Raw genomic sequence first — 21,702 nt, 5'->3', positions numbered from 1 at the left:
TTTTAATTCAGCATCGCTATAGAGAAAGCAGAGTTTCAGAGTATGCATTTCTCAGCAGTGCTAGTGCTGCGGATCACAGTTTAGTGTCAGCAAACATGGCAAAAGTCTAGTCAGCTATGTATGTTGAACTGCTAGGTAACTGTAAAGTTACACATAACTTAAACACAAGGCATTTATTTAAATTGACAGTCATGTATAAATACAACCCTTCACATGCATCCAAACCCCACTTGACTACCTCAACCACAAACCCTGTGTATAAGTCAGGTTCAACCAGCTAGCACACTGTGACTTGTGTCACCTTTAACCTACGTGTTTTAAATTTCACCGACCAGCCCTGGGCACACAAATGAAAACTCGCTTCTGTAAAGTTTGTTAGTTCATTACTTGTTTGTCTGGTACAAGTATTATTACGTTAAATGAGCGTAAACATTCTCCAGAAGTGACACATCTACCTCCTACCTCGCATGTTAAGGCCATATATAGAATTTAATGTAAATACTTCATATACTGTATACTAGCAGTGAGACATTCTGTCTGTGACCTCTCCTGAGTGAGAGCAAAGCTGAGCAGCCTGCCTGCTGCCTGGTCGAAGTAAAGCTTACGCAACATTCGAACAAGCCAGTTGTCAATAAGGTTTTGCCAGGCGGCTGAGGCAGGGGAGGGGATGTATCGTTATGGATGACACGGAATGGAGTCAGAGCTTTTCTAACAAGATCAATAGCCCCACACTGCATTAGGAGGATGGTAGAATCACTGGCTGAACCATCTCTCTCTCTCTCTCTCTCTCTCCCTCTTTCTCTCTCTCTCTATATATATACACACCTTAACAGAAAAGATGTAAACAGCCTCTGTGACAGTGTTCAGTTCACTGTGTACTGACCCTTTCAAACACTCCTCCATGGTCTTCTATGACTCAAATTTGACGGGAATTAGCCTCAGGTGTGTTGCTAACACCATTGTAGTCAAACTCTCTCAAAAACTCCGGTATGATGGTGTAATCCCTCTATGATAATTGGAGGTGTTGATGTTACAGTGGACATAATCAGACATGGCTCCTGGAACTTTTTGATGTGTGAGATTAATGAGAATATGCTCCCCTTGGTGGATGAGCTGAGGGGTTCTTCAAATAAATACAAATTAAGAATCCAACCCAGCATGGTCACCTACATTAACACTATTGTATTCTCTCAGAGAAAACAGTACAGTAATTTCTAAAATATTTGGGATGTTTGAAAATCACAATTTCTTACATCAGGCAAGGGGTTGGAATGGTGGACATATTTGGTAGCAGTCTGTAGCAGCCAGACAGCTTGTTAATGGGAAACCAACAGAGCCAAGACAGTGTTGGCTTGTCTGACTTGACTTGCATGTGAGCACCAATGCAAACCAAGGTCAACAAACGTGTGAAAAACAGCCTATTTAGAATATCAAATAGATTCTTTTTAAATTGTAGGTGCTTTAAGGGGGACAACGTTAACATTTGAAATTTTTGGAACTGATGGCCAACTGTTACTTTGATTTGCCTTGTGAGTGTAAAATAATAATCTCTCTGTACAATAGAAAATTATCAATCACGACCCTCCCCCCACCCCAGACACCAACTTCAAACTGCTATGGTGACAAATGTAAATTTAATTAAACAGAGGAAGATGATGCAAAAAGGTAAACGTCCTTACCAGGTCATCAACAGGCCCTTCTGTAAAAACCATTGCATTAACAATTAATCACATAAATATGAAGAAACCCAAGGTTTCCCCAAACTCCTTATCTTTACCTTAATGAGCTACCGGGATTGTGTGAGTACTTCTCACAAGACAAAATCAATATTTGAATTCAGATTTTCGGCAACACTTTATATGTTATGTTATCTATCATATTGGACCTAGCGATTCTTGTAGTATAAACGTTGGAGGTACATAGGATTTGCTATGTTTATACATGGTAGAGGCACAATAAAGCACAACATGGATGAGGGGAAAAAGGGGTAAGTGGATGTTGTAAATGGGCTGTGGAAGGTTGTATTACCAAAACAAGATCAATGTGACCATCCACTTAACTCTGGAAATCCCAACCACCCACAAACCGAGTATTACTTGTGTTATATAAGTACTGCTAAACTATAATGAAGTGTAACTACATACAGCACCAGTCAAAAGTTTTGACTGGTACTATATCTGTTCCTATGTAACTACAATATTGTTACAATAGGTAGTGGTATGTAGTTACATGGTAGTTTAAGGGTTAATATTTGACCATATTTTGTGAAACATTATTTGTATTATAGTAACACTGACTGAAGTACAAAAATATGTTACGGTGACTGAATGGCTGTTAAATATAGTAGAGAATTGAAAGTAACAGAATGACAGACAGTCGGCTGGATGGAAGACAAATCCTGTCCTAGAGAGCTCCTGCTTCCGCATTTATCCCATTGAGCTGGCCTCTGTTTAAATCCAGACACCACTCAGCCTGTACACCCCCAAAACACACACACACTGCACAGACAAACACACCCACTCCCGTTCGCAAACTCAAAGACACACTTAAGACTATGCTTTTACCTCCAAATTTATTGTGCTTTGTCTGAGCTAGACTCCACTGAAGAAATCTCCAGTTTATAAGTGTCTGGAATGTTAAGGCGTTCCTTATGTTATGGGCTAGCACATCAACATGCCTACTGCTTCAAGATGAAAATGAAATGGTACATTTCCACTGGCACTCTTGACTCCGTTGTTTGGCTCAGAATCTTAGACTTTTGTGTTTATACTACAAGGAACTGTCCCAAAAGAATTGGGACCAGTAGCCTTTGGTGGACTTAGTCTAACCAGGAAATAGTTGAGCCTTTTTTTGTCAGATTCTAGGGTTTGGCAGTGGATGTCTGATGTCTGTATTCTTGGTAAAATGACGGACAATATGAATATGTTTTGTCTGTAGGTAAAGACAACTTAAAAGACAATATTTTGGACATCTGGCTAAGCTGATTCGCACCACTGGTTATGTAGTTGCAGTAAATAAGTTCAATGAAAGATAACTTCTGCATCGTGCCTTAGACAAGCCCAGGTGCTGTGAGATTTGGATGAACTGCCAACTAGCTGCCTAGTTAAAGCAGTTTCTTGGTATGTTTTGTGGATGTTCGTGATCTGTTGCACATTACGGAAGCAAGCAAGTTGGTTCATGGCCATCTAGCTAGAATTTTTAAAAATAGAGGAAAATGTTTCTTCTCTGAATACCAAACACATTATCAGTTTGTTTCTGATGACGTTGATAGTGTCATCCTCCCTGTTTGCTAAAAGCCCTGTGTAATTACACTAGGGTAGTGAAAATCAACACATAGTGGTGTAAATGGGCAAAAAATATATTAAATGGTGTGGAACAGAGACACCAAAAATGTGGATATTCGTGTTTCATAAGTTAATGCAAATGATGAAGATATGCCAAAGCCTTTGTTACAGACATTACTGCATTTGTTGATCAAACAGAACCAGTTTATAAGCACCTGGCCACTGGCTCACAATTAGAGCCTTTAGGAATTTTTGGCCATGAAGCACAATATTTCTATCACTCTGCCTATAGATATAAAATATGTCATCTTAATCAGCTGTGACATTATAAGTGTAGAAACAGAACCAGTCTATGCTCTTGTACTGGATAACTAACATGAGGTAAGAACAACAGAAACAGAAACCTATGCCATAATATTTGATGCTGACTGATTTGATTTTACACTTTTAATGTCGCAGCTGATTAAGATGGTATATTTTATATTTATTAATTTGGAAATTGATTGTCCATAGTAAAATGAAAAGTTTGATGTTGCTGGATACATGTACATTTCCACTAGGAAGAATTGCAAACGTTTGTGGTTCCCTGGAAAAGCTGTACACACAACCTCTTTCAGGAGTTGTTCAGTTCTCAAGCTGATGTTCAAAAGTATGAATATAAAGCATATTAATTTGTCTCTTTGTGAATCATGCATATTACCCTGTTTGGGTAGTGGAGGTCTATTTTGCACTGAATAGATTTATGTTAATATGTGTGGGTGGTATTAATTCCTTAGATATGGCAATTGCAATCATCCATAAACTTGTTTCTCATCTTGATATTTTGCTTTACAATTTATGGATACAATTGTTTTTCAAGTTATGGATGTATCTAGAAATGATATATTGTATTTTTATAATTTTCCTCTGAAGTAAGTGAAAGTAAGAGATATAAGAGATATGGCTATGCTTTAAAGTGACTTTAGGAATGTAGCCTCCTTTTACAGACATCATTTCATCAAGTGTTTGACTGAGAGTGATACAAATATTGTGCTTATGGCCAAAAGTTCCTAAAGGCTCTAATTGTGAGCCAATGACCAGGTGCCTTTAGCAACCTTTATTTGGCGGGACTATATCCACTTACACTTACACTCAAGCTCTCTCTACGTACACATATGCGCTTGCGCGCACACACACACACACACACACACACACACACACACACACACACACACACACACACACACACATACACACACACACACCTCCATTGGTCCAACTGGGACCCCCAACTCAGTCCTTTACTTTACCCCCAGTTGGGCTATAGAAATGTCCCTGATCTTTGCTTTTCAGTGTTTTTGCGAACGTCTCACAGTCCACACGGAAGTGGAAAGTGCATTTCACGCAAACCATGCAGAGAAGTTTCTCTATAATCAATCACAGGTCCTCCCTGCTGAGCTGGGCTCAGTTGGATGATTTGTATAAGTTTGCACAGGAGGCTCAGAAGAGAGCGGAGGGGAAGAAAAAACAAAAATTCCACTGACTTACAGAACTCCTTCTAGGTTCAGCACTTAGACAAACACTGAACATATTGACTCACCATGGAAGGCAAGTGAGAAACCATCATAGTTTACCCTGGCAGGTGTAAAAGTTTCTTTATTGCACCAGTCTGGCATGACAGTCTACTGTCATTGATCAATCCTTGAACTAGACAAAAAATACTTGTGCAATATCCCCAGTCATGAACATAGCATTCTTAAGATTTTTTAAATATATGCAATAAGAAACAAATTATTTTTAATACTGAAAATGCTTTCTGATAAATCATGTATTAAGTTTAACAGAGTGTCCCATTATACTTATGTTAATAACTGCTAGACAGTTTAACTTTCAACATTGAAAAGATGGATTAGCATTGGTTCTCAATCCTGGTTGAGGATTTGAATCAGGTTCCAACGCACCTGATTCAGATGAATAGGTCATTACCAAGCTCGGCAGAAGCCTGATAATGACCCATTCATTTGGATCAGGTGTGTTGGAGCAGGGAAACATCGAAAACACACAGGACAGGCAGGCACGAGGACCAGGATTGAGAAAGGCTGTCTTAAAGGTAGACTTTCTGATGGCTGTCAGTATATTGTCTGTTTAAAGGCCTTGGTGGCAACGATCGTGGAACAAAACATTTTTCATATTTTATTGGACTATGGTTCCAACTTTCCTACACTTGCTAGCCAAAGAGTTATCCCTTGTCTAATCGTTTTTATTATTTCTTTATTATTTCATTATTTTTATTTTTTTTACTATAGTAGCTTTGAGTTGTTGGAATAGAATAAAACTGAACATCTCATGAGCAATAAACCCATGATGAAATTTAACAGGAGGACCAATATTCTGCCTATCATTCCAACATTCCTTGCATCTTTACAGATGACAGCTTTTAAAGTTTTAGCGGAGCCATAGCTATGATTTACTTAATTTTCTTTTTCCCATGTGGATGAGGTTAGCGCACTGTCATCCTGGAAGAAACCATTCCCTTCCAGATGGCAACGCTTCATAAGATAATACAAAAAACTTTGTATTGATTAGCATTGACCCTCTTTAAGCACACGTGGACCCAAACCATGTCAGAATAAGGCCTCTCTGTCGTATATGTTTAAAAAAAGGTAATCTCGTGATGTTAAGGAAATATTATTGTTTAAAAAATGGAGGGCAACAATCTGCAGACTTAAATTGTATATTGCCTCAAGAAAAGGACCAAAACAATCAGATTTATTTTTTATACACAGTGAAAGATGATCAAATAGGCCTGTGTGATCAATAATATTATATTTGATTTGGAGACCTCAATGGTCTGTAACTGTAAATTGATTATTGGATCTGCCATAGCCCCATCTTCGGTGAATATGTTTGCTAGATCATGTGTCTTCGTCTAGGGTATCTAATTTTAGCCTTATGTCTTATCTACATCCAGACAATCAGTTTGACATTTATAATGTTGGCTAGAGAATTTTTAAGGTTCTGACTCAGAATATAAAGCCCTTTTCTCAAAAAGTCCATTACATTATTTTATTGGTCTTGCAGCTTGTATCCTATGAACAGATGAGTCACTATAAAATAATAGCTTAAATATTGCTACCGCAAGGGCTGTTAATGATCTTTCTAAATGTCCTATGATCACTTCAATATGAATGTTTGCTTTACAGAGGGGTTTGGAATCCCATTTCCAACCGATTTGTTTAAAACCTGCCAGAGTTTAGTTTATCCCATAAATCTGGTGTCATGAAACATTTTGACACTGTCATTCATAGGCTAAAATGCTTAAGAACTATTACATGGCAGTTGTTGTTGTTGTGTGTATTGGTTTAACCATTGTTATTATTTAATTTATTATTTTAGATCAATATTATTATATTTGTATATACTATTAATAATGTAATTACCAGTTCTACTTTTCTCTTTAAGCCATTAAAAATAGCTTAGTGTTATTTCAGTAAATGTTAAACAGTTGAAAACCCTTTGACCCTGCATTTCCCAACCATGCTGTACATACTGTACATACAGTAACATAGTTAGAGTTAGAAACAACACCAGTAATTCTCTCTTGGTACAATGCTTGGCTTGGGATGCTACAGAACTTGACATTTACATGGAAGGTGGTGGTCAGTGAAAGAGCCAGCCCTGCTGCATGATTGCACAACACAACCACATGATGTGGATTATGGGTTAGAACATACTCTCCATGCCTCAGAAATGTGCTAATGGTACTGACACCAAGAAAGTGCAAGAGTCTTCAGTAAAAAAATGATGCGATCAGAACCACTATCCATCTTCAGTTTCAAATGAGTGTTTCAATTAGAAATCCATTTTATAAGTGTGTTTGTTTGTGTGTGTATGTGTGCATGTGTGTGTGGTCTTTAGTACAAGTGGTAATAGTGTCCTGCTGTTCTGTTTGTGTAATTCACTCACAAAGACAGTGGACCATAATTTTACAATAGGGTAACCTAACCTGAGATTTACAAATGAAGTGAAATGTTCATAAAGAGGCTGTGCTCTACAAAGGCATTTGTTGAAGATTCAGATGGTATTCAGTCATTTACAACAACAAGTTCCTTTAACCTATAACCAAGTGCTCTTCCATGGCAGGGAATGCCTAAGGTGCTGTGAAATAGGGAAAACTTGGATAGAAACGACATATTGTAGAATAAATGCATCTTTTATGTCATTTTACTATGTCAAAGGAAAGGTTATGGAGAGCAGAGTCAACTAAAGTGCAGGAGCACCCGACATTTCAGTGGAGATAAAGGTCCAGAGGATCAGTTATTTAAGTTAAACATTAATTCAGATGTGCAAGACAAAAAAGAAAAAAAAGATTTCGAAAAGGTTGAGCTGATAGTGTAAGGTTGTTTCAATGCTTTAGACAAATCACGGTTTTTTGCTTTACTGTTAGAGGTAGTGGTTGCTCATGTGTATATATCTTTCTTCCTTGCTACTTTTCAATCATTTGTCCAGCTTATACTACTTAGGATAACAAAGTAGCTTGATAATCTTTCAGTTTTTATCTATATGTTAATTTCCATCTACTTGATTGGTAAACAACTGGGTTGGTGTGAGGAAGAGCTGGGTATGATTCCTAGTCTGTAAGCTAAACAGATCCTGGGACCATTTAAAAACCTATAACCAGTCAGATTTTGTGACTGATTGTAAGACAGTGCTTCAGGGTACTGCATTCAGTCTGAAATTAGTCTGAAATGCCTGTCCAGAAATTACATTGCAAAGAGAAATGGTTAAACACATTTATGCTTGATGAAAACAAAGTGTGTTTTATTATAAGGCTACAAACCTGACCTTACCAACCTACTTGTCCACTATTTCTCTCCAGATATACTCCAGAGACTATACTGACAGTCAACAACATTGCAGTACTTTCAGGGGGTGAATTAACATTTAGTTTAATTGAAATCCAACATTAAGCGGATACACTTCAAATTTCAATGTCACTCAATACAAATTCAAAGGAAATGGAAATTATATTCATGATTTCATGAATGGGATTTCTAATTGAATACTTGGCTGCAGCCAATGCTCCCAGTTGCTTTGAAGGCTTGACTTGTGATGTATCCAGGAAGCGTGTGCATGTGATTTGCAGCACATTGAAACACCGTACAGTTCCTTTGAGAAAGCTATTAGCCCCTGTAGTTCAGAAACGTGTTATTTTTTAACAGATAATGTCTTCCCCATGTGGATACATTATCTTAGGTAAGATAGGTCTGTGATAAAAGTAGGAGGCACTGTGTACTGCTGCATTCAATGACACATTCATTCATGCACACATTATTGATTGGTACACATTCTGTAAGGTCTATTAATGGGTTGGATCAAGTCTTCCCTGTTAATGCAGTCAGCTGCCAGGATCTGACAAGCAGCTCTGTGGAAGCCTGCAACCTGGTTCAGGTTTTGTCTGTTCCATAATAAAAATGCCACATTGGAACTGACATTGGCTGCGTTTCCCAGATCTAAGCGTTATAAGAGCGCTCCTAAGATGCTCTTAGCACTAAGAGCTTCTTAACGAATATGGGAAATGCAGCCATTATTGAGTGTTTATTCAGACACATTTTTGGTAAAGCATATTGTTCATGTCAAGGTTGTTAGATATTGAAAGTCCATTGGTACCAAACCAAGTCTGTATGAGTACAAGAGTACAATACATGATGCTGTCAGTAATGCCTTCATGGAGCAATATTACATTAGCCTTCCACCTTGAAATGATCCCACTGCACCAATAAAAGCACTTTGAAGAATTTTATGCATGGTATGGCAGTAAACTTGTAGCAATGGATACCAACCAGGAATAGGAAATTAAATTGTACCAATAGAAGATAAAATAGTGTACTATGGACTTTGACCATTTTAATCTTTAGCAAATGCTTTGACCTTTAAAGTACTCCGGAAACTATAAACATGATTCACTACAATGTCAAAATTAGAAGGTACTTGTAATATGTTTCAATGTGAGAGCAAGATGCACAGTATAGAGCAAGATGCATGGTAAAGCTATATTTCATTATGAATGTTAGGATTTGTGATGCTCAAATTAGGGTAAATAGTACAAAATAATTGTACTTTGTTTCCAACCTGGTGTGGATTATAAACGCGTGGTTGAATGGGCAACATAGAACATAATAATAATATAGATGTAGACGACGGTGAACTGCAGCATCACTGTTTAGACCGTAATTATATGGACAGAATCAACAGGAATTAGCAGACATGCTGCTAGGACTCTTAATGATACCTTTTTTGCTTAGACCCCTTAATAGTAGTGTACGTTTAGCACATAGGAAACTACTAGTGCCTCCTATTTTCAGGACAAATAAGTAGACAGAAAAGTCTTGTAGGAGAAAAGATAACCTTTTTTTGGGGACGTGACTACAAAAACCTTTGATATATTTTAATGGAACACTACCTTAATTTACATTCAAACTGAAAAAATGATACCAACTTTCAATACTTGTAATCCTAACTGTATCTTTGGTTTTCTCGGCAGGGTGTTTTTGTATTCATGAGCATATAAATCTGAGCTTGGAAGGCCAGATGGCGATGATGGAGGAGGTCAACATTAATGAGAGGTGAGTTTAAACTATTCTTAATTAATTAGTAGATATTCAAAGAAGCCAACCAGTATAAACAAGTGAACAAACAATACTTTACTTTTATTTGCGGCCATAAAGGCAAACATCTATTTTGGCCTGTTGTGTTTCAGTTGGTTGAACATTATACCATAGCTACAGTTATGTGGTGGGGGATTAAATTCCAACAGGGATCAAATTCAAGATGCATCTACCACCGTACTGTATGTCACAATGGATACTGTAAATGGTAATTTATGACTATTTGTAGTCATTCAGTATTGAAAGAATCAGAGGCTCCTTCTTCCAGAATCAGCATTTTTGTGCCCACATCCTCTGATTCTCACTGAAGTCTTGGTGTCATGTGACATACTTTGGACCCCTGAAGGACATATTGTTTCAGACAACATTCTAAACAGATGCTCCAAAGAATCATACAAAAGAAAAGTAAACACCAATTTAATAGGAATATTACTTTAGCATATTTTGTTTAGCATATTTTGTTTGTGCTCTCCAGATTTCCGGGTGTTCTGTGTCTTGCTATTTTCAAGGACATGCTCAACTTCTGGAAGTGCTTTTATATTTAGGATATTCTTTTAGCTCATGCTTACAGAATGTGGGCCTGTGAATGTTTCTTCAGTTGATTCATCCTGTAAAATGACTGAGAAAAATATACCAGCAAACGTAGACACACAGATCTAGGCACATATCCAACCTGAGACGCATCTGCATGCAGTCCTAAGACTCCATAACAAAGCTGTCAAAATCTCTATTGATAAAACCCATGTGCCCCGGGCCCGGCAAACAATTATCCACCTTAATAGCAATATCAAGGGCAGCAGTTAAGGTAACATTGTTTCAACATACACATTCTCTTTCATGTCTCATGACATGATTTATCCTACGCCTGTACGCTAATTTAATGAACACAATTAACACAAATGTCAGTATTATTGATCTTAATTTATTGAGTCAGAAATTTCGATTTGTGTTCTGCTGCAAGAGGTGTATCTACTTGTACAGCAGTAGTGGTTTGCCACCTATTGTAATTCAGGAGTCTATGATCCAAGTTTATTTCTGTTCATTTCTGTTCATGTCAGTAGACATATTAAGATGGAGAGAATACTGCTGCTGGAGTTACCCTCTGTGTGGAAATTATTTGATTTGAAATGTCTGTGGCACTACAGGGATTACATGGGAGGTATAACAAATAGAATATTACTGAGAGACGATAGAAAGCAAAGTAAGTTTTGATATTTCATTAATCTAGGCATACAGCACATTGTTTATTGCTTGTACTGATCTTCTTAGCTAGCAAAATAGCTGGATAATAAACTCTAGTGTTTGCAATTGGTGTACTGAAAAGGTCTAGTGTAGTATTTGGAAGTGAGCCGAGTAAAAAAAAAAACTATCTTTAATTTAAGTTAGAATCAGCTTGGAGCAACCACCTCAACTTCTGTTACATTGGCACAGGATGAAAGGTGATATGGCTAAATCACCACAGTCTATGAAACAGAAGACTTCCTACATATCCTCTGTTTGTACCATTAAGCTCAGTTTCACTGTCCTCTAAAATACATTAGCTCTCTCATATGAAATATAACAGTTTAAGGTATTTAAATGATTGCAACTCTGCATGAATTAGTCTTTATGAACAAGTAGATTAAGAGATTGTTAATCGTTGAGACTAATCCATCTTGATTACCCGTTTCATAGTTTCTTTCCCACTGTGCCATATTTAGAGTCATATGTCAATACCACACCAGGCTTACATCTGCAAAGGAGAGAGACAAGTAGAATTAATTCATTTGAATTCATTGAAAATAGTACTGCGTGTTGATCAAAAGACTTATCACAGAGATCGCAGGTCAGTGTCCCCACACACCCGCTGTAGTTGATGATTCTTTTGGTATGAACACAAGCACTAAGCGCGCTCGTCCTCCAATTGATAAGTGCTATTTTACTTCTGTCTGCCTTTTGCCAAGGTGAGCAGGTATCCAAGCAACAGAGTGGTAACCCTTGTCTGCAACATGGCTTATCTGGCAAACACTTGAGAAGAAAATTACTCATTCATCATAATATGACTTCTCTGTGGGTCTGTATTTTGGATGAGGTACAGATACGTGTTTGTACAATTATGAGCAGCATTTTATTTGAAATACATAATCATGTTTCAAGCATCTATTTTCTTTGTTCCCCATCTGCTGTGGTTTTCTGATTTCCAGTCGGCATGGTGCAGTAAGGCATTTGTATATCATATATTCTTTATATCAAATAATTTAACTTATACATAGATATAATGCCCATCTGCATCTGCATGTTTGAGAGTCTTTGCTAAGTCATGCAATGTTGCTAAGCAACTCATACTGGTCTTTGTCCACAGTCAGAGTGCTCAGTACAAATACTAAAATGAAACCAGATAGATTCACTCTTGTAAATTCATCTTAGATTATCATGTAGCTACTGATACATAATGTGTGTAGAGTGATAGCAGTTGCAATGTGACACACTTTAGACAATAGGTTTGCCACCTTAGCAACAGCTCAGTAATAATGCAACATTTCCAGTGAAAATGTGTTGTGTTCACAATTACATTCTATAGACATGTCATGAAGATGAAAAAGAAACATTTGAAGATTTGAAGCCTTGAACAGAATGTTAAATTATTCTCATCAACAAATATTGTAGTTTTTTAGCATTCGTGTTTATTTAGTTTCTCCCTGAAGGATGTTTATATCAGCTGGGACAGAACCAATTTAATTCACAACAATTTTACTCCCAGCTTGCCCCTGGTGCTAGTCATTTCCAGATCCCCTTGCCTAAAATATAAGACCTAAACATAATGAGGCAAATATATTATTGAAAATTGGAAAGGATTTAAATATATATATTTTTTAACAAAGAATCTGTTGTATTTGATGGTTGTGTTTCACCTCAATTCACCAACCATCAATTGACCTCATATATAGTTTCACAGAAGGTGTCTTGTGTGAATGGTTGTGTCTCAGGCTCTAGGCCAATGATGAGTTTACCTAGATGAAATAATGTACACATTTCCAGCTTTTCAAGAACAAATGTTTTCTTTCTTTTACACATCTTGCAAAAAAGAGAGAAAGCCTTCCTGTACCCTACTTTTTCTTTCCACAGAGAGTGAAATGATTTTCTCTGACATACTGTGATCCGAATGGTATATCAGTCAGATCCAGTTGTCCTGAAAGGATGATGCAGTGCAGTAGGTTGATCATCTCTGTCACAGATCATTAGCTCCACCCCCCTAATCTCATGCCACCACATGCAGCCCAACATAAGGTCGTCACATGACCTATGTTTGCCATTTTGTGGCTCAGAGTGGGGTCCAGAGACATAGTGATCTTGAGCAGACCAGGGTATAATGTCCCCATATACCAGATAAAGTATGAGTATAATTCTACGTGCAGAAGAAGCTAAAGGTGCAGAAAATATGTATTTGCTATATTTATAAATATTTAATAAAAAATTCAAATTGCAGAAAGAATGTAAAAGCAAAATAAGCTCTCCATCAGTTCCCTTTGCACAACTTTTGCAGTTCTGGTCTGGGACCAGGCAGATTAAGTTTTATGCTTGAATTTATGTTATGTACTTGGCATTTGCATTTGTAATGTTTTCAAACAGTACATTTAGTCATTTAGCAGACGCTTTTATCCAGAGCGACTTACAGTAAGCACAGGGACATTCCCCCGAGGCAAGTAGGGTGAAGTGCCTTGCCCAAGGAAACAACGATATTGGGACGGCCGGGAATCGAACTTCTATTACTAGCCCAATTCTCTAACCGCTCAGATTCCCTGAATCCCTCCTGAATTAGTAAATACACAAATAATTCATTCAATTAAATCAGTTGACTCTTCACCACATGAAATACTGCCCTCTAAAATCAGTTCTAACAATAAAAGGTATCTCACAAGCATTATATATGTACCTGAACCCTACAATGATCTAACAGGAACCAGTTTTACCAATGTTATTACAGTGTGTACGATGGGCCAGTATGCTTGAAAATATGTTTTTCCAAGTTAAAGTCTGTTTGATTTTATTCATTTTTTATGCTCTCCATTGAATCACAAATACTGAAAAGTGGGTATTGAGTTGGAAATCCACGTGGTTCACTAAACCCAGTACGCATACCACATATTCAATCACATTGCTTTCCTCCTTCAATCCATCCTCTGTGAAATTGCATCGTTAAGACAGTCAGAACTACTTAGATTTGCTCTTCTGTCCTTGAATTTAAACCAGAGTTTGTTTTTTTTAACCTGATTTTAAATGAGGTAACAGTATGTAACTGGAAGAAAATTCAGTCACCACCTATCACTTCAGTTGATAAAGAAAAGCTAGCTTTGTGAGGCAACATCAGCAGCAATGGTTTCTTGCAGAGCCCCTTTCACTAGAAAGAAAATAACCATCAGGACTAAAATAACATGCTATCCAAGCCCACTTAACATCAAATTACAGCCAGCTTGCACTCTCAACCTCACCAGCTTTCTCTCAAGAGGTCACAGATGGACCATTTCACAATAATCTATTGAGTTTATATTCTTATGAACTGTAGGGAATGTTTGCTTATCTATTTATCTATCTATCTATATATATGTCAGTGTCTAAAGGGCTGTGGTATACATAACATGACTTTGCATTTAGCATACCAGACATTGAATTATAATGTTGGGCTACAGCAAAGCAGTGGACACAATCAGTAGGGAGAATGAGTTTTAGGTTAAAAAACAACTGAAGAAAAATGATTTTTTTGTGACTTACCAAGGGAAATATATGGTGTAGTTTCTAGATTTGTATTCTTATAGAACCTGCTTGAGTTATTTTATTAATAAAAATTAAAATAATTTAAAAGCAACCTACACTACCAGAACGATTAAGAATATTTCCTACACTCTTTCCCTACCTCAATATACATTTCTTATTGTTTGATGCACTTACTCATAAGTATGGCAAAAAGTGCAAACTTGTCTAGATACTGCTAGACAAACATTACTATGATGTTGCTTACCAATGTTTCCTTTCCGTATTTGCTTCCTAATCATAACACTAATTTAAAATGCATTATTTTCCCTGTAGGAGATGTCTATAATAGCTTCCTTGTAGTGTCTTGCTGAGAAAGAACACCACAGTGTGACTGCTTTCCAGCTATTTGTTGTTTAAAATTATATATTTGTATGGAGGTCATCTTCCTGTCAGTAATTAGTCATTTTCACAAACAAGACAAAAAGCAAGAAGCAGAGACCTTGCAGTGCAAAGTCTAATTTAATATGTAACAGTCACTGTATGTGATCTCTGGATGGTTGATACGTTTGCTATAACAGCAAGAGAAGGTATAAAAAGTACAGCTTTTTTAGGGTAATGGAGACATAATAAACAATTTTTTGTAAACAACAGTGGGATTACCACACTCACCAGTTGGCTTGTCATCCTGCATCCATTAATTTACAGTTCCTAAAGGTTCATTAAAATCCACAGACCACCGAGATGGATGCCAATCAACAAGTGAAATCTATCTTTTACATTTGAAATCAATCAGAAAACACTCCATGTGGCTAAGATTTGAGACCAACCATTTGATACTGTGGCAGGTTAAACTCCTGGGTGGCAGGTAGACCCCAGACTCAGATCATCTGTCTGGCAGGGTTGATTGAACCAGCTAAGCGTTGATTGCAATTCAGCTTTCAACCCAATTGCAAGTCAAGGGTCAAATCTCTCAGATTTCATGAGAGGATGAAGGCACATGCCAGTATTGCCAACATACCTCAAATGTTATTTCCTCACCTAAATATGATCATAAATAACATTGGGCATTTTTGCTTTATTGTTAGGAGTCGTTAGAAATAGCAACTTAAGCATGCTGCGCAGAGTGTGTATCATGACGATTTCATTGGGTCTTTTAGCAGTGAGAGCATAACTCCACAGTTGTGTTCTTCAATCTGCAATCACTGTAATTGAGACCTACTTGTGATGAATATGCCAGAGAGTCACAGACAGAGTAGCTTCTGTCTCCCCTCTTCCAGGTTCATTTAAAGTGCATCTTTGCAATTCCAAAGAAGGGAGAAAGGAACATCCAATTGCACAGCGAAATTGTGATAACATCAAGTTATTGATTTCGAAGTCAAATTAGAGTAATATATTGAAATTCTGGTGTATTTTAGGTCACCAAAAATCACCACAAATGGTAAACCACAAGTAAATTGTAGTCAGAATCAGATATCCCCAAATTCAAATTCTTTACTCCCAACTATGTTTATTAAAACTATGAGCAAATAAATTGAGATGTTTGGTAAATAGTTTTATTGTTTAGTCTTTACTTTTCATATCTGTCTTCTGGGTTTTAATGCAAATATTTTATAGTCCTAATAAAAGCCTAATCCAAGTTGATTTATTTGTTTAAGGAATAAACCTGGAATATATACAATGCCGTCAATGCTTACAGAACCAAGACACCAGGGTCTGGTAATCTTGTAAAGGCCAGATTACTGCTTTTTACATACTTATTGATATTCCATGATACAACACTATTCATTTCTGACATCTGTTAAATGCAGCTGTTAAATCCCTTGTTTTCCTCCCATCACTGATCCGGCCCCATCTGTACAACACGTAACCCGATTCCCAATCAGCAATGAATCAAAACACTCCCTGTTGTTTTTTTCTTGTGTACTGGTTCGTAAATGCAATTTTTGTGAATGACTGTGCAGATGAGATATCATCAGCAATCAGAATCTGAGTGAATACCTTCAGTTGCTAGAATGCGATATTGATTTAGGTTTACTTATGAGACAGAAGAAACAAAACATGATCAGAGTGTGCCATTTGTGGAGGAAAGCTAGCCAAGGACAGGGAAGCTGACTGCAATGATGAGAAGCTGGCTGTAATGATGTGCTTTGACATTCACGGTTTCAACTCCTAGTAATCATTTGGAGCAAGCATTCTAGTATGACCACCATTTGATGAAGCCCAAAAAATCACCTAATTGTTGAGAGTTGAGCTTGAGACAAGCCAATCAGTAACTGTAAGGTAAATCTTTAAAAAGAAGCAGAGTCGTTGGGTTCAAAGAAAGTCCAATTTATTCTTGCTAGCAAGGAGACAAGTCTGATCGCGGTACAAAGTTGTCTGGGGTCTGGAGTTTGAAGAACTCCTTTTATACTATAGTCTGCGCATTTGTGTGAAAACTTTACAGGGGTGAAGATTTGACCCTACTAGGCTAACCAGATGGCATGTGTGAAGATAACGGGTCAGAGTTTATCGCATGCTTTGTACAATAAGGGTCAGCATGTTTACGTAAGCCTAGTGTTGCCTCAAGTTGATTTGGAGGGCTCCTCTTTCTGCACGCAAGGAATGCTGAACCTTTCATGCAGTATATAGGTTACATCCTTAATTTCTCTAACAGTGTCCCTTACCTCAGATATACAGACAGGTGATAACTAAAAGAAAAAAAACACATAACATGTCTTACTAAGGTGTTGGGCCCCAACAGACCACCAGCCAATGTGCCTTGGCTTGGACTCTACAAGTCTCTCTTTGAAGGATGGTGGGGGTTATAAATTATTTTTAAATTGTATTGATAGTACAGTTGGAGAGAGCCAGGGAAGCAGGTAGTACACACTCTAACCACTAAGCTAATGGGGTGCTCTGGAGGGATAGTGGTGGTGAAGTGCTACTTCTAACACGTCAGTCTCATGGTGGTTGAATTTGAGTGAGGTTCAAGTTCAAGTCTGGTGACTGTGAAGGCCATAGCATGTTCCACATCATTTTCATACTCATGAAACCATGTGGTGACCTTGTGTGGTGACTGGTACCTGAAAGATACCTGGAAGAGTATCTCGTATCTATCAGGATAGAAACGCTTCATCAAAGCTATAATAAGAATTTGAATTGATACGCAGTAACCCTACACTCTGAGGACCCAGAGCTTGTCATGCAGGAATAAGGCTACCACGGCACACCAGAGCCTCTAGACTCCTCATTGCTGTCTTGGTGCTGCCTACACCACACTCACCCACATCTAGAATATGGTGAAGGATGACTCATTCAACCATATCACTTTTTTTCCACATCTCTGTAGATCAGTGCACCACTGAATGTGCATTCATTTTGGAATGAAAGGTTTATGCACTGCAACCGATAATATAAAATTATAATGTAAAATGATAATATTTGACGGACTGTTCTTTTTGACAGGCGGACAATGTATGGTACTGTTATTCCCATTCACCTGAGAAATAATTTTTCTTCTGTTTTTCTTTACAAATTACACAAATGCGTGAGCATCGCGGTAGTCCAATGCGTGCTGTAGACCAAAAATGTAAACCCTATTTACTGATGCCTTTACCATGGATTCAAAGTTGAGCAGTCTTTGTGACTGAAGCTCCTGCAATCTGTACCTCTTTTAAAATCACTTAGATCATTACCTCTCGCCATCTTGGTCCAAAATGGAGGTAAAGTGGGAATTCTAAATATGTTTATACACCCCATAGAGCATGTTAATTGCTTAATCGTATCATGCAGCAAACCTATATGGAAGCATCTGAATTCGTAATGTTTCTCCACTCTTTTCATTCAGGTTTTTCATTAAAAATATTTTGGCTATTTGTATATGATGTAAGATGAGTTACTACATATAGCAGTTGACTGTATTAATTACGTGATAAATACACCAAACACACTGTAAAAACGTTTTTCCTTGCCCACAGGGACAGCATGCCAAAGCGGATTGCTCTCATCTGCTTTTTATCTCTGGTCATGCTGATGACTGTTTTGGGAAACCTCCTTGTCATGGTAGCCGTCTGCAAGGACAGACGGCTTAGGTGAGTCTGTGTACAAACGCACACACATGCACACTCACATGCTCTAACAAGGAATTGGACACATTGTTTTTTGTATTTGATCACAAATCGTCACTACACTGGGCTCATGTGACGCTCCTCTGACCCTGTTTGTTGAGCTTGTCACAAAGTGGTGGCTTTTATCTACCCACACATACACTTTCACATACACAAACACCTTATACAATTATACAACACCTGCGAGAAATCTATGAATACATTTAATCCCCCCCTCCCCCCACACACACACACACAAATTTCGCCACATGCCCAGAAATCGAAACGACAGTTAAAACTGATTTAGGATGGAACAGTCCTGTTGTCTGTCTTGTTTAAAAATAACTCAACAAGCTCCAGAGACTCTAATATGATAATAAAGATGAGGAATTGACTTGACCTTATTAGCATCAAACTAATTCAGATGCTCCTTCGACTGTCAATCTGAATCTGTTCTTGTTTTGTCCACCCACTCCCTTCCTGGCCTTGCCTGTGTTTCTGTCAAGGACATTTCTGTGTACACGGCTTCATTGTCATTTGGTTGTTTTGTGATGTAGCATTTTCCTGATATGTTCAAATGAATTCTGAGTTGTCTAAGGTTCAACTCAGTGGCAATCATATTCCTCCTGTACTTTACAACAGTGGGAATATGATAGGTATGGCTCACTGGTAGAGCATTTGACTTCAGATCAATAGGTTGCAGGTTTGAATCCCTCCATTTATATCAAATCAAATCAAATCAAATTTGTTTGTATAGCCCTTTTTACACGCAAGCATGTCACAGAGGGCTTCACATGCGCCCATAGAACTGCCCCTCAACCAACCTAAACCCTCAAGGAAGACAAGGAAAAACTCCCAGAAAAACTCCCACCGGGAGAAAAAATGGAAGAAACCTTGGGAGGAGCAATTCAGAGAGGGATCCCCTCCTCCAGAGACGGTTGGTAAGAGAGAGGAGCAGAACACAAGCTAAACATAGTCATACAGTGTCAATGGGTTTTGAAACACCAAAATCCATTGTTCGGCTTTATAGACGTTGGATGGGACCGGGAAACTCGCTGTTGGCCGTCATGGAGACTGGATTCCGGGTGACGACCTGGTTCAGCGTTGGCAGACCGACGACCAAGCAGGTCCTGACAGCTCAAACCCCCCACACCACAGGGAATGTGTGGGGGGGGGGACAGAGAGGAGAGCAGGGATTAGAGAATGCCAGGAGCAGCTAACAGTTACAGTCAAAATAGAATGAGATCCCCACCGGTCAAGTGTGGACTAGTGCAGCAATTTAACAGAGCAAAAAGGGTATTTGATGCAGCCCCACACACCAAAACAACGACAGCCCCCCTCAGTTGGAACATGAAATCTGTTCCAGGGGAAAGAACTCTAAAGTAGGTTATACTTATACGAATAAGGATGAAAACAGCCAGTCCCCCGTTGTCTCCAACTAGTAATAAAAACTATAACAGTAACAATATACAGCAACGGAACTATAATAATAATAATACTAACAATATACAGTAACAGGTTTACTTTATTTGTAACATCTAGCTGGGCAATGTGAACATAAGCTATAATTAAAATTTAAAAGTTACATGTGATACACACATAGGCAAGCACACATCCCAGGTTTACATAGAAAGTACACACATACTTCCCTTTAACAATCATAGAATTGACTAAACAAGAACGTTTTTAATCTAGTTTTAAATGTCGAGACAGTATCAGCTTCCTTAATTGAGATGGGTAATTTGTTCCAAAGAAGAGGTGCTCTATATGAGAACGCCCTACCTCCAGCAGTTTTTTTCTTAACTTTGGGTATTACCAGATAGCCGGCATTTTGAGATCTTAGAGACCTTGCGGGGCAATAGGGTGCAAGGAGACCGGAGAGGTACAGTGGTGCCAATCCATGCAGAGATTTGTAAGTTAGTAGTAGAACTTTGAAATCAGCTCTGGCTTGGATAGGGAGCCAGTGTAAAGAAATAAGAGTCGATGTTATATGATCAAACTTTCTAGTTTTAGTCAATAGTCTAGCAGCAGCATTTTGCACCCGCTGTAAGTTTTTTAGGTAGGTAATTGGGAGGCCAGAGAACAACACATTGCAGTAGTCCAATCGGGACGTAACAAAAGCATGTATTAGTTTTTCAGCATCATCCTTTGAGAGGAATTTTCGTATTTTGGCAATATTACGTAGATGGAAAAATGCTGTTCTGGTGATTTGCTTAATATGGTACTCAAACGAAAGGTCTGGGTCCATTGTGACTCCCAGATTTTTTACCAGCTGGCTTTGAGATACTTTGACGCCGTCTAAGTCTAAGGTTAGATGGGATAAATTATTTCGGTGTTTTTTCGGACCAAAAATTTGAACCTCGGTTTTATCCGAATTAAGAAGAAGGAAATTTGCAGTCATCCAAGTTTTCAACCCGGAAACACAGGTTTCCATAGCATGTGGAAATTCTCCCGGCTTTATAGACATGTATAGCTGAGTATCATCTGCATAGCAGTGAAAATCTACCCCAAAACTTCTAATTATGTTTCCTAAAGGCAACATATAGAGTGAAAATAACACAGGGCCTAAAACTGAACCCTGTGGTACTCCGTATTTTACAATGGAGCTCCTGGATGAGCAACCATCATAGTGGACATATTGTGATCTATCAGATAGATACGATCTGAACCACTGAAGTGAAGTAGCAGAAATCCCAACATAGTTCTCCATACGTTCCAGGAGAATCTCATGATCTACAGTGTCAAAAGCTGCACTTAGGTCTAGAAGAACAAGGACAGAGCTAAAGCCCGCGTCAGAGGCTAATAATAGATCATTGACTACCTTGGCTAATGCAGTTTCAGTGCTGTGGTGAAGACGAAATCCAGACTGGAGAGGTTCATAGAGCTGATTTGAGGAGAGGTGCTCAGTGAGCTGTTTTTATTATATATATATATATATATATTTATATTTGCTTT

General features: G+C 38.1%; 1 protein-coding gene across 1 annotated transcript in view; it reads left to right on the top strand.

The window, feature by feature from the left end:
• The window catches only part of htr4 (5-hydroxytryptamine receptor 4), a 40,379-nt gene that overhangs the window by 837 nt on the left and 17,840 nt on the right, over window positions 1-21,702 (top strand). The window contains exons 2-3 of the mRNA XM_047020514.1: window positions 9,808-9,889; window positions 18,619-18,732. Of these exons, the coding sequence (XP_046876470.1) occupies window positions 9,855-9,889; window positions 18,619-18,732 (149 nt within the window). The 5' untranslated portion in view covers window positions 9,808-9,854. The remainder of the gene's footprint in view (window positions 1-9,807; window positions 9,890-18,618; window positions 18,733-21,702) is intronic.

The sequence above is a fragment of the Hypomesus transpacificus genome, chromosome 1 (assembly GCF_021917145.1).
Source record: "Hypomesus transpacificus isolate Combined female chromosome 1, fHypTra1, whole genome shotgun sequence".
Classification (NCBI taxonomy): domain Eukaryota; kingdom Metazoa; phylum Chordata; class Actinopteri; order Osmeriformes; family Osmeridae; genus Hypomesus; species Hypomesus transpacificus.
Note: the sequence above shows the minus strand (reverse complement) of the source record. Positions and strands in the feature narration are given on the sequence as shown.